Raw genomic sequence first — 14,493 nt, 5'->3', positions numbered from 1 at the left:
ATATGTACACTACCAAATGTAAAACAGATAGCTAGTGGGAAGCAGCCGCATAGCACAGGGAGATCAGCTCAGTGCTTTGTGACCACCTAGAGGGGTGGGATAGGGAGGGTGGGAGGGAGACGCACGAGGGAGGAGATATGGGGATATATGTACATGTATAGCTGATTCACTTTGTTATAAAGCAGAAACTAACACACCACTGTAAAGCAATTATACTCCAATAAAGATGTTAAAATAAATAAATAAATAAAACATTATTTAGCTAAAAAAAAGTATATTCTGAAACTATTGCATATGAAGAGACAGTTAATGAGTATGCCGCTAAAAAGTGTAGGGAGAAAAGTATTACAGAGATGTATCAGGAAGTCCATCAATTAAAAGAATTTTGTTTAAAAAAATAATAAATTTAAAAAAAAGAATCCTTTTTGCAATGACCTAGAGAGGTAGGATAGGGAGGGTAGGAGAGAGGCTCAAGAGGGAGGGGATATGGGGGTATATGTATGCATATGGCTGATTCACTTTGTTGTACAACAGAAACTAACACAGCATTGTGAAGCAATTATACTCCAATAAAGATCTGTTAAAAAAAAAAAAGAGAATCCTGTAAACTTCTGGAAAAGCAGTTTCCCTCTGATGGTGATGTCTCTGTTGTTTAGAGAATTTCAGGACTGAATTATATACCCAAGCACCAGCAATACATCAAATAATAACTGATTTTTATAGATTAACTCTGTCTTAATCACTTACCATCTTGATGATGATTTTGCCGCCAACAGTTTGTTTTCATATAATTTTATTTCTTTCATTTTGCTCAGTTTTACACACCATACTTCATTAGTTTTAAGATATGTGTGTTTTTATCTTTTAACATCCTCCAGAATTGGACTGTGTGTTATAATCAATGGAATGAATATATTTGTTTAATTGGCAAAATATGTTTTTTTTCTTAGTATTTAAAATAATAGTGCATCTTTCAGGTGATGTCATCTTATTCAGTAAACTGTGGTAGTTTTGCTACATTATGGTCTGTTAACTTGTCAGGAAATTCCTCCTTATGAAACCAAGGGAGTAATGAGAGCCAGTTTTTCATCTAGAGAAGCAGATAATCACACAGCTTTCATAAGAATAAAGACTAATGCTTCAGACAGCACGGAGTTTATCATTCTTCCAGTTGAGGTGGAAGTTACCACAGGTGAGTGGATGACTAAAGGAGCTGCAAGTTTGTTTTGGTTTCAGTACATCCTGCTCTGGCGAAGTGAAATATAATTGTTTACTTTTCTTTTTTCCAAGCTCCTGGAATTTATTCCTCAACTGAAATGTTAGATTTTGGTACACTGCGAACACAAGGTAAAAAAAGAGACAGTGTCTTTATAGGTCTTTTAAAAAATCCCTGTATTCATTGCTGAATGGCTCTACCTTAACTCCTTTGTAATTAATTCAGCTTTGAAAGTTATTTCTCAGTGGGTTACATGATCTTGTAGAAATCTGCTTTTGGGAACTCGGAGCCCTTAGTGATCTATACCCCATTCCTCTGAGGGATACCACTGCTTACAAGATGGGAAAGCAATGTCATGGGTAACTTAAGTCTTCTAAATGGAAGATTGAGGCAGCAAGTCGTTTCTTAGTTTCTTAATCCAGTTTCTCACCTATTTAGTTATGCTGAATCTTTTCTTTTAATAGTGAAATAAAGGAAGTGAAAAGATTGACTTCTGGATTTTTGTTTAGATATGGATCATTCAATTGCATTATAATAACGTAATGTTAGAAATTGGTCCCCAGTAGTCAGAGAATTCAAATTCTAAAATTGAAAATAACCAAAAAAGGATTTATTAAGAGAAAAGTAAGAGTACCTGTAATATGGGATTCCTGTGGGCCATATGTAACTAAAAATTTGGTTGTTTAGGATTGAAGACCCATTTTTGAAAATTAGATTTGGTTTTAATATAATAATTTTATATTGTACTTTACTGAATTGCTTCATTATGCTTTGCTGGGAAACTAAAAGATAGTGATAACGTCAATTTCAATGAAAACTTTTGTTTTGTTTTGTTTTTTGGTCTGATTGTTTAGGAGGGGGCAGTTCCTATAGTACTCACTGTCCTTAAGAGTAAGGCAGTTCCTGTCAAGGAGTGCGATTGTCACATTCTTTTTATAAATGTGATTGCTATTCTAGTTCACATTCTAAAATACATTCAGTCTGATATCTAAGAAGAGAAAGATTCTAACTTGCTATAAAGCATACCATTTTAAGAAATATTTTCTTTTCCTCAATTTTAACAGATCTACCAAAAGTTTTAAATCTTCATTTATTAAATTCAGGAACAAAAGATGTACCAATAACAGTAAGTTTTTACTTTTCTTTTTCCTAATTTATATATTCTTTGTTTTTAAACTTATGACAAAGTTTAAAATGATTAAACTCTTGCTCTAAAGGAATTCTATTTTATGGTGACCTGGTGACACTTTGGTTCAAAGCGTGATACAAGAAACCTGTTCTGCCTCTCTAATCACCAGATTTTCAGGATGAGAAGGGCATGTGGACAATCTTCTCCAAGCTAAGTGTGAACCAAAGTTCATGAGGTTCCTGTTTAGGCCTGTAGAGTCTGATAAATCCTAGGATCTGCGTGCCATGTGCAAAGAAAAACGGGTTGTTAGACTTAAGGTACAGTTAAGTAAAAAGAGAGAAGAAAAGATTCAGATGAGTTGGAAAGAGAAATAAGGAAGCAAAGAAATCCGGTAGGTAGTGGTTGAGTGCTGTTAACATTTGTCTCTGGTACCCCTTCTAACCTGCAGCTGCCGTAGTTACCCTTGACAGCACACTGTAAACTAGGGTCCTCTCTCCCCTTCACACATACTCGAAGAACAGGTGACCTTGATGCCTTGTAAGTGGAAGTGGAGTGTCATGAGATGGTGAGCAAGGTCACTGTGCATTAAAATGTGGTTACCTGGGATGACCGTCTCTCCCGTCACTTGGGGTTTGTATACTCTCTTCTCTTTGGTCTCTATTCCACCATTTGGTGGTAAACTCTGGGTTTGGGCAGGGATGGGCAACAGTCTGTGAAGTCTCAAAGCCCATCTAATCTATTTCATTTTATCAGAGTTCTCTGAATTTAGGTTTTCTGATATCAGCACAGGTTATAATAAAAATATACTGCTTTCCTCTTCCCTTATTCTCTTTGTAACTTGGGAACCTCACCAGGAGGTGAGGCTGTGAGCTAAAGCAAAATCTAGGTAGACCTTGCTCACTAGTAGAGTCATAGTCTAAGCAGTGTCCTGCCATATGACCTAGTATTTCTTCCTGCTAGGTAGGAGAATTGGGGGTGGGTTAGGGGAATGGAGTCTGGTAAAGCAGCGGTCCCCAAACTTTTTGGCACCAGGGACCGGTTTTGTGGAAGACAGTTTTTCCACGGACCGGGGTGGGTGTAGGGGGACGGTGGGGGATGGTTCAGGCATAATGCGAGCAATGGGGAGCAGCAGATGAAGCTTCGCTTGCCCACTGCTCACCTCCTGCTGTGCGACCCGGTTCCTAACAGGCCGCAGACTCTGCTACCAGTCTGCGGCCTGGGGGTTGGAGACCCCTGTGGTAAAGAACTTCCCCCAATCTGCAGTGGAGCTGAAACTACCCCAACCTGAGGTTCCTAGCACTCCAGTGTTAGGCCGACTGAGAGGGACCTGCTCTGAAGGTGCCTGAGTCTGCTGGGATTCATGCCCCTGCTCCTTGGTGAAGTCTTCAAGGGCCTGGGACCCTTCCACAGATGACAAGGAACAGCTCCTTTGACCTAGCCACTCTGATACTATATTTTTCTTAAAAAAAAAAACCATATAATGCTGACTGTTACCGCTATATTAAGGGGCTAGTGATTGTTTTTGCCTCTTTAATCTGTATTGAAATTTTCACAAGTCTATAGAAAAATGAGCAAAATAAGAGCAATATAGGGCTTCCCTGGTGGCGCAGTGGTTGGGAGTCCGCCTGCCGATGCAGGGGACGTGGGTTTGTCCCACGTGCCGTGGAGCGGCTGGGCCCGTGAGCCATGGCCGCTGAGCCTGCGCGTCCGGAGCCTGCGCTCTGCAGCGGGAGAGGCCACAACAGTGATTGGCCCGCGTACCGCTCCCAAAAAAAAAAAAAAAAAAAAAAAAGACCAATATAAATATTTATAAAAATATGAGTGTGTATATGTTAACATAATTAACATAAAGTTGTAAACACCCTTTCTGGATAAGAACTATTCTGAGATAATGTCATTGTTTCTTTGACATTAAAATGTTTGTTGTTTTATTATTAAAGGTAGTAGATAGTTGGGGGAGGGTTGTTTTTGTTTTTTTAATAGAATAAGTGGGGAAGTGTTCTTTCCTCTTCTGTTTTTGGGGAGAGTTTTTGAAGGATTGATGTTAATTCTTTAAATGTTTGGTAGAATTCACCAATAAAGTCATCTGGGCCTGGATTTTTCTTTGTGGGAAGTTTTAAAATTATTAATTCAATCTCTTTACTTGCTACAGGCCTGTTCAGATTTTCTTTTTCTTCTTGAACCAGTTTCAGTAACTTATGTCTTCCTAGGAATTTTTTCATTTCATCTAAGTTATCTAATTTGTTGGCATACCATTGTTCACAGTATTCCCTTATAATACTTTTTTTTTTTTTTTTCCTGTGAGGTAGGTAGTAATGGCGCATCTTTAATTGTTGATTTTAGCAATTAGAGTCTTCTCTATATTAAAAAAATTTTTTTGGTCAGTCTAGCTAAAGGTTTGTCGATTTTGTTGACCCTTTCAAAGGACCAACTTTTGGTTTTGTTAATTTCCTTTTTTTTTTCCTTTGGTTTGATACCAAAATACCCTTTGTTTTATGAAGAATGGTAGTAGATAGTAGGAATTTCTCCTTCCCTGCCACCAACATCCTCACATTTGCAAAATAAAAAGTTAGAAAACCTGTTAGATTTCCTCACACACACACATTTTAGATGTTACCAGTGAAATGCAAAGGCCTAATAACCACTGCTCTGTTACAACATTTAAAAATCTCACTTTGTACTCAGAATTGTGCTTCCTTTTGTTCAAATGTCCTAGTTTACTATATCAGACTCTCCTCTGCAATGGAGCGTGATTCCTTCTGCTAGATTTGTCCAGCTTGCTTTGGCTACAGCCTACAAGAAGTTCTTTGAACTTCTTGGTCCTGGATTTCTTCTTGAGCCCAGTTGGCATCATGAAGCACAGTTACCGCATACGTGATGATGTGCACACAACTCCCTCCCCAGCCCTTTCCTGCCCGCATGCTCAGGGCACTAACCTCCACGAAGGAAAACTCCTGAAGCACACCGTCTGGCCGTACGTCCTGGGATTCAGCAGCACGTTTGCCTGTAGGGCAGACCCTGCCTATTGGTGGATCACTTGCCATTGCCTCCGTTTGAGATGTCAGATAATTTTTACTTTTTATGTGTTCTGCATGCTGTTTGTCTCTTACTGGTTTCTTCAGTCTGTGGGATGTCTTGTACAGAGGAGGAACTCTCATGCTTTTGGGGCAGACTTCAGGCCTTGAAGTCACTTCTCCAAATGTGAGGGCTTAGAGATTTGATGGGAAAGTGCATTTACTTAGCCCAAGCATTCTGGTCTAACTTTTTACATACAATAAATAGACTCAAACAAATGTCTTTTTCAATAAACATTTTCTAGAAAAATGAAATTAGCAGTTCTAAGAATGTGAATGAAAAAATGTAATGCATTTATGATAGGCAATTAAATATAAACAGGCCCATGTTCCTCCTTTTCTCTTTTATTAAGGAGTTTTAGGATACATTGTAAGTGAACATTTTTCTTACCGTGGGTTAGACATATCTAGGTTCTTTACACAGATTACCTTGTTTGATACAGCTCTCTTGTAACGTACTCAGGTCCTTGTTTTCCAAATAGGGAAAATGAGTCAGACCTTATTATTTTTAAGTGACTTAATTTGATTGTAAAATGTACAAGTTACATGAAAGTATATTAGGGATATAGTGATACTTATTAATCAAGTCTTTATGAATATATTGTTTTATATTCAATATTTCCATTAACCTATTGATTTATGTATATGTGTTTAGATCTACATTTGTGTCTACCTATGTATGTATTTTTTTCTAACATCCGAAGCCTATACTCTGCCAGTGTTTTGGTAGTTCTATCTCATTTCCTCATTCATTCCTTCATTCACTCATTCAGTCAATATGTAATAAGCATCAACTATATGCTAGCTTCTGTGCTAAATACTGAGCATACAGAAGGGAATCAGACAACCAAGGTCTTTGTCCTTACTGAGCTCATTTTTTAGCTGGGAGACAGACAAACAGGTATGCAGCATAATTGTAAATTGAGAAACAAGCAGAATGGCATGTAAGTCGGGGAGGGAGTTGGTTTAGATAGAGTTGTCTCTGAAGAGCTGACTTTTGCAGTCATAACTCAAGAGTGAGAGGTAGACACCCATAAGAAAAGCTGGTGGCCAAGTGTTCCCATCAAAGGGATCAGCAAGTGCAAAGGAATAGCTTTGATGTCAAGGGAAGCAGGGTTGAGGGGGTGGTTTGAATGGAAAAGATGAAGGCTGGAGAGTCAAGCAGGGCTTCCTGGGGCCCTGGGAGGGGTTTAGATTTTATTATAAGTGCAATGGGAAGTTACAGAATTGTAAGCAAGAGAGTGATGTCATTTGATTTATGCGTTGTAAAAAGTCAGTGTAGCTGCTTATGGAGAATGAACTGCAGAAGGTTAAAAATCTGTTGCGTGGTCCACTTGAGAAATGATGATAGCTTGGACTCCTCGCCTTATCAGCCAGGGGATGAGCCCATCTACCATGGACACTGAGTTTTAAGAGAGCTTCCCAAGGTTTTTCCTGTATTTTTCTCCATAATATGCCAGACCTAGAGACTGGTGCATTTTTTTAAGCGTCCCTCCCTCCCTCCATTTCACAAATACATAGAATTTTAGGATGAGCTCAACAATGCTAAAACCCAGAGGGTTTTTTAAAATTCCCCTTCAGGGAATTCAGAGTCTCTTCATCTTTCAAGGTATAAGACCACTAAAGGAAGCAGCCCCAAATATAAGTTCCTCACCTGTCAATGGACAGATGCCCAGGTCCAAGCCTTCCTGACATTGTCTATAATGCAACTTTGAGAATATGGTTTTCCTCAATGTTTATAAAACAATACTATATAAATGATGGAATAAGTTTGCCTGAGATGTCTTAAGGCACCTTTGTATGAAGTTTCCTTGCTAATTAATGAATAAAAACCGCAGCTGTACTTAATTAATTTTACTAATGTCAACTTGACATGGACCTTAGCTCATTTGTGCACCTACTGTTAAAAATACAATCGCTATATACTGAAAGGTTATTTTTCTTGCTTGCTCAAAGTAGTTGAGTAGTTTCAGAATGTCCTGAGCCTTGAGTTTCACTTGAGAGTTACGGAGCATTAGTTGGGTATGAATGTCATGAGAAAGGCTGGAACTATTGGGTTGGCCAAAAAGTTCATTCGGGCTTTTCCGGAACAAACTTTTTGGCCAACCCAGTATACTTCGAGCCTGTGCAAACTGCCTTTCCTGGGAATCTTGCCGTATTTTTTCCACTTCTTGATTATCTTTAAGTAAGCAACAGTTAGTGACTGGTACTAAAATATATTATTAGTATAAATATGCTTATTACAGGTTAATGATTATTTATTATTTTTCGTTTAAAACTGTCAGAATGAGCCAGCTATTTAAGTGTTTTGCTTGTTTGTCTCTCTTTGTTTTTGTTTCCTTGGAAAACAGGTTTTAACTGATTGGGGGATTTTTTTTCTTTTAATGGTAACAGGTGAACAATTTAATTTAGACCATTTGTATAAAACATGAGTCAGTTGAATATTATTTTACTGTTAGTGTGACATGTTTTAAGGTAATAATACTGAATGTAAAGTTTTCCTCTGGTAAGAAAAATCTTAAAGTGTGTTTCATGTGAAAAAAACATTTTTTTCATCAAATATTTATTCTTACTACTTACTGTGACTATGTATGGTAATGGATACCATTGCTTAGCTGTTTCTGACATGGGCTTGTGCTCGTTACTGATGAACCAGCACTTAAATTATTTAAGTGTTTGAAAATGGTCAAGGTTCCCTTGCTGCTGTATCATAATCAATAGAGTAAGTGAAAGAATTAGGAACCATATGTGTCCTCTGTAAACTGTAAGGCTTTATACGGTCATCTCTCTAACAGATCCTGACTTCAGGATAAATGTGTCTAATTCAAAAAAAAAAACAGCATAATTAGGGACTTCCCTGGTGGTCCAGTGGTTAAGACGCTGCACTTCCATTGCAGGGGGCCCGGGTTCAATCTGGGTTCCTGGTTAAGGAACTAAGATCCCACGTGCTGTGTGGTGCAGCCCCCCACCAAAAAAAACAGCAAAATTAATAGAATCACAAAATTTTTCAGATAGGTGGAAACTTAGGAAAAAATCTAATCCAACCCCTAGGATTTTACGGGTGGGAGAAATAAGGCCCAGAGTAAATGGGCAGCTTACTCAGCCTCACACTGCTGGTTAAATAGTATGCTTCTGTTGTAAACTCATCACTCTGGGTCTCACCTGTACTTCTATACTGCTTTCCTTTCCTTTGGAAAAAGTTTTTAGTGTAGTGTGATGAAACCAAATGAACCTTTTGTCCAGTTTGTAGTTTATCTTGTAGTCAAACCGCTTTGTTTTACTGTTAAAAATACACATACACACACACATATACATACATACATACCCCTCAAGGAATGAAGAGATTCATACTTTAAATGATTGCTAATAACAGCAAGCTTATTGATAGTAAATACATTGATATGAACCTGTCAACTCCCAGCTCCATTAGAGATTCAAAAGCAAATGAGGGGCTTCCCTGGTGGCGCAGTGGTTGCGAGTCCGCCTGCCGATGCAGGAGACACGGGTTCGTGCCCCGGTCCAGGAAGATCCCACATGCCGCGGAGCGGCTGGGCCTGTGAGCCATGGCCGCTGAGCCTGCGCGTCTGGAGCCTGTGCTCCGCAACGGGAGAGGCCACAACAGTGAGAGGTCCGCGTACCGCAAAAAAAAAAAAAAGCGAATGAGGAGTTCTCAAAGAAGAAGAAAGAAAAAGAGTTAAAATACTGGGAGAGCCTGAGGCCAAGAGCTAAGGCAATTAAGATTTCTAGCACAGGAAACTGCAGGGCTATCATCCCAGGCCTAGTAAAGACACCCGAACAGCTGAGGACTAACAGCAGTGGGAAGGGAGGCGCCCTGCTGACTGGGACTGAAAAGCAGTGTCTGTCATCATTCTGTATGTAACCAACTTTGTTTCCTATGATTGAAACACAATGCAAGAGACTGCTTTTCCTCACACTCTTCTGAGGTGCTTCTTGTGCCTTCAGAGGACTGTCCTTCATTCTCTATAGGCAGATTCCACCTTTATAAATGAGCAGAAAAGGTGGGTGGGGAGCTGGAGGAAGAACCTGGTGGCTCATGGGGATCTGACTGTGCCCACATCAGCACGATTGCCTGATGAGCGTTCCTTTCTACTGGAAACATCGTGCTTTGACAAGTTTATAAAGCCCCCGAAAATTCAACGGAAATCCCAGAAGTGTTCTGAAATCAAAGTAATATTCAAATTGCATTCTAAAAGAAGATTTTTGATCAAGATTTGTGTTCAGTACCACGATTTTCATTAGTATATGTTTGGGCAGTAGGATGCCAGGTGAAGAGCCCTGGACCAAGTCAGGACAGCTGGTTTCCAGTTCTGTCTCTGGATGCCAAGCTGTTGAAACATCATTCAGTATTGCAAGATGTCCTTCATCTGTAAAACAGGGAAGGAAGTGGTATCTTTAAAGGGCCCTTCCCATGAAAAATGCTTTTTGTCAGTGCGGATCATCATATTAAAAAAGTAACTGCACTTAAATAGTACTTATTTTTTAAGCTTGCTCAAAAAGTGCAAGCTTTTACTGTTTTGTTGTTGTTGTTTTAGGTTTAGTTGTTTGAACAGAAAGCTCTTACTTTGTTAGGTTGAAAGCGTTCTGACCTCTTCCAGGTTGCGCATCCCTGCCATCCGCCTCCTCACGGTTCACCCCACAGCTGGGAGTGCAGCCCCTATCATAAGTCCTCATGTCCCCTTCTCTTATATATAAATTAGGCATTCATTTAGAAAATAAATACCTTTTCTTCTATGTTATGTATTCATACCCATTGTACTTTTTACAGTCACTTTATCATTTTCCTTCTGGTCATCATTTTATTTCATAAAAATAGTCTAATGAAGTTAATTTGAGGTCTTATCAGCTTAGCCTACTCTATTTAAAGGGACCACGTAAAGTTAAACTTTTCCAGTTTTGATTCTGCTTTACTTTTCACTATAAACTGAACCACTAGACTAAAATAATGCTATGTAAATTTTTCTCTTTGCAGAGTGTTCGACCTACACCGCAAAATGACGCTATAACGGTACACTTTAAACCAATTACATTAAAAGCTTCAGAAAGTAAATATACCAAGGTTGCAAGTATCAGCTTTGATGGTAAGTGTTCAACTTTTTCTCTCTGATAGAGTGCTCTTATTTTGATAAATTAGAAGGCATCTATGTTGACATCTTAATATAGAAACCCAGACCATTTTACAGTCAGATTTTATAGTACTGGTTAGGTTGGCTTTTCTTGTAAATCATCACCAACTCTTATTTGATTGTTTCACAAAAGAAAATATTCTAACTTCATAAACCTAAATTAATATTAGCAAATACATTAGGGTTGGAACTAAATTTTTGTTATCTGGGCTCTTTTACATATATACCTATTATGCTTTGCCTTAATTATGAAGTCATTAATTTTTGTAATTAAGTGAATATATATTTGAATTTCAGAAGCGTGTTTGAATTTAAGAGCAGAAATAAAGTATTTTCTGTAACATTTCCATATATTGGCTTTCATTAACGAGGCAGACTGTCCTACCTAAACTAAAATAACTGCCCTCATGATAGAATTGTCAAATTAGATAACAATTATTTCAAACACGTATATTGTGTATTTTGACATTTGAAATATTAACCCAGACTTTAACATATTTTAATAGCATGTTTTTATTCAATTTGCCCACTTTACTAGAACATTTACTGAATTTGCTGTCATAAAATTTTTTGAGTAGTGATGTAATGGTTGTCTGACTATATATGTAATTTAAATTTAATGAAAGCTGAAACTCCAAGTGGGACTTTGCTCATAAGGGCACGGGCAAGTGAGGAGCCTGAAGCTTAAGCTTTGGCCGCGGGATAAAGCCATCTTTACTCATAGTCCACATTTTACAACTAAGCTCCTCATCAGAAGAGGATATTTGGTCACTGAGTGACCTCCTGAGTGTGGCACAGTGTTTGTGAGAGCATCTGTGCTCACTCCATGCACATGGGGAGTCTGCGGGAGAATCTGGAGCAGCTGCACGGTCGGCTGCCAGCACAGCGTTCACCCTATGAGCTCAGAGAAAACTCCCAAAGAAGTTAAGATTAAATGCATGGCATACTTCCACAGTCCAGCCGTCAGGAAATAATCAGTACTGTAGAAGGCTTGATAGCACAGATATTTCCAAATGTGTGATAAACTGTCTTCTGTGTTGCTAAGATACCAGCCATGACCACCAGTATCAGTGTCAGTATCAGTAGGTACATTGTCTTCCCTTACGGAGAAACAGAGCAACCAGTAGTAATTTCTGACCCCAAGAACAACATGTAGGGCCTACCCTTCTGATAAATCCAAGGAGTGGGGGGTGTACACTGGGGCAGCTGTGCTGTGTACTTCCCCCATTCTTCTTTTCCAGCTCCTGTATTGACAATACAGTGACTGTTTCCACTGAGATAAATGAAAGTCAGGAATGGTCGTTCTGAGATCACAGACTCCAAAATAAGTGTTTCTTAAAGAAATGATGTAAAATTTAACACAGAGACAAGGGAAAGCATCTTTTAAAGCAGGTGCTACATTTCTTAAAAGTGGATTTTATTATCATGGGAAAATCCCTCCACCTTTCACCTCCCACCTCTCCCATCACCACCCCGGATTCCAATACAAATGATATTACCCTTGAGATTGCTAAGAAATGCTTGTTTTACTTAACTTTTAAAATTTTCAGGGGAATTCCCTGGCGGTCCACTGGCCTGGGTTCAATCCCTGTTAGGGGAACTAAGATCCTGCAAGCCGAGAGGCGTGGCCAAAATAATTAATTAATTTAAAAATTAAAATTTCAGAATGTACCATGAATATTAACTCCACAGTGTTCACTTACCAAGCAAGCATGTCTCATCAACTCACGATTCTTTATGATTTTTAACTGAATTTTCTTGAGGTTTTGACCACTTCATTGCTAAAATATAACTTGATTAGATACTATGAAATGCCTGAATTATGGCCCTTGTTATCAGCCTTATGTCAGAGTAAATAGAAAAAAAAAAAAAAAAAAAAAATTTAAAGCATCCAGAAACGGCTCTACAGTAAAAAGCAGAAAGAAACGATGTTTAATGGGAGTTTCAAAAATCTGGATCTGCGCTGTCCGTACATAAGCCACATACTAGATGTTGCTCCATTCTTTTTGTTGTTCTTTTTTTGTGCTAAAGTTGGATAACAAACATTTGCAGAACTTACGTATAAATTCTTCTCTTAAGTGGAAATGTTCCTGAAGTACTTAAAGGGGATAAAGATACACAGCTTCTTTATTTGCTTTGGAAAGAACATCTAATGGGTACACAGATTGGATCCAACTGACTCTTTTCTGTAATTCCAGATGGAATGATTCAGAAGTGCTACAAAACTTAAAAGGTTTTACTTCATCTGTGAGGACAGTATGATGGCAGGGAGGGTATATGCCTCCTCTTACACTATAGGTTAGGGTTGGCTAATATAAAAAGTCAGAGCTCATAACTCTTGACATTTTTTGCACCAGGCTACTTTATTGGTATTTATAGCAAGACTCTGGCCACACAAGGAATGTTATTTCTTAATCCAGCTGTAAACTAGCAGTTCTCAACTTGGGGGGCTGGGCAGTTTTGCCTCCCAGGGGATGTTTGGCAACGTCTACAGACACTTTTGGTTGTCACAGCTGATGTCTAGCAAGAGGCCGTCCTGTGCACCGCCCAACATCCCGCAGAGCACAGGGACAGCCACTCTGCCACCCAACAGCGAGTTTACCTGGCCTAAAATGTTCGTAGTGCCAAGGCTGAGAAACCCTGCTGTAGGTAAAGCCAAAGCTTATGGCTGTAGAGAAAGTAGTTCAGATATAGCGCTTTTCCTCCTGAATTGTGTTCACTTGCTAATTCCTTACCTGTTTATCGCATTACAGGAAAATTAAAATATCTTCCCATTTTTGTATGAAAAATGTGATATTTCAGTTAAAATGTTGTAACAGTATTCTTTATGCCAGTTTGAAAGCTCAGCTTCTTAAGATTTTGTCAGTCTACATGCAAAGTCACTCTCATCATCCTCTGTATAAACTCTTTGGTAGCAAAAGGTGACAGATGATGTTTTATGCTTCCTTTCAGCATCAAAGGCAAAAAAACCATCTCAGTTTTCTGGGAAAATAACTGTTAAAGCAAAGGAAAAGAGTTATTCTAAACTTGAAATACCATATCAAGCAGAGGTTTTAGATGGGTGAGTTTTTCTTTAAAATAAACTTTATAACTTTTTATTAATAAATAAATTCATTGATCTTAGCAAAAGTAGTAGCCAAATTCACATAAACTCCATGGAATTCGTGTTGAGAAGAACAAATTCAACTATAAAGGAGAGAAATCTCCTGTATTTTGTTTATTTTTTTTTACTTTTTTAGAAGAAAGAGGTAAATGGGATGATATGATTTGGGCTTAAATGAAGTCTTAACGATTCCATAATACAATAGAAAAATGAATCTGTGATTTTTAAATCATTTGAACCATTTCCTTTCTGTAATTCTTTTTGTAACATGCAAGTGGCTATGGCTTATTATTAAAGTATATTGTCACTTGAAACAAAATCATTTATATTCCTTTATAGACTTGTTAAACACTGTTCTAAAATTACAGCTTTTTATAAATGGGCAATAATATATGTAGTTCATTTTCTAATTATACTTTAACCAATAATAGTTTAATGTCCAGCATGGCAGGGACTCCATGGGGTCAACCACTAAAATGTTTATAGTCTTAATTCTCTAATAACAGTCATAATGCTGAACGTAAATTATTACTCACAGCGAAAGAACTTGGATTTTAAATTAACACGTGGAAATAAAAATAATTTATTTTGTTTTGTTCAAATAGTTATTTGGGATTTGATCACTCTGCAACATTGTTTCACATCCGAGACAGTCCTGCTGATCCTGTGGAAAGGCCAATTTACCTCACTAACACTTTCAGTTTTGCGGTCCTCATTCATGATGTGTTGCTACCAGAAGAAGCCAAAACAATGTTTAAAGTATGTCTGGGAACCCTCATACTTTTAATTTTACTGATCTGCCAAGCAAATGATGCTGACACATTGTT

The 14,493-nt window shown here is 38.2% G+C and overlaps 1 protein-coding gene across 4 annotated transcripts in view; it reads left to right on the top strand.

The window, feature by feature from the left end:
• Nucleotides 1–14,493, top strand: part of TMEM131 (transmembrane protein 131) — a 139,510-nt gene that overhangs the window by 70,460 nt on the left and 54,557 nt on the right. For all 4 annotated transcript variants that reach the window (XM_024743695.1, XM_024743696.1, XM_024743694.1 and 1 more), the window contains exons 8-13: nucleotides 1,042–1,192; nucleotides 1,291–1,347; nucleotides 2,281–2,342; nucleotides 10,410–10,518; nucleotides 13,516–13,624; nucleotides 14,272–14,425. In XM_024743695.1, coding sequence (XP_024599463.1) covers nucleotides 1,042–1,192; nucleotides 1,291–1,347; nucleotides 2,281–2,342; nucleotides 10,410–10,518; nucleotides 13,516–13,624; nucleotides 14,272–14,425 — 642 coding nt within the window. The remainder of the gene's footprint in view (nucleotides 1–1,041; nucleotides 1,193–1,290; nucleotides 1,348–2,280; nucleotides 2,343–10,409; nucleotides 10,519–13,515; nucleotides 13,625–14,271; nucleotides 14,426–14,493) is intronic.

This window comes from Neophocaena asiaeorientalis, unplaced genomic scaffold (assembly GCF_003031525.2).
Source record: "Neophocaena asiaeorientalis asiaeorientalis breed wild unplaced genomic scaffold, Neophocaena_asiaeorientalis_V1.1 scaffold114, whole genome shotgun sequence".
Classification (NCBI taxonomy): Eukaryota; Metazoa; Chordata; class Mammalia; order Artiodactyla; family Phocoenidae; genus Neophocaena; species Neophocaena asiaeorientalis.
This window is presented reverse-complemented; position numbering and strand designations above follow the sequence as displayed.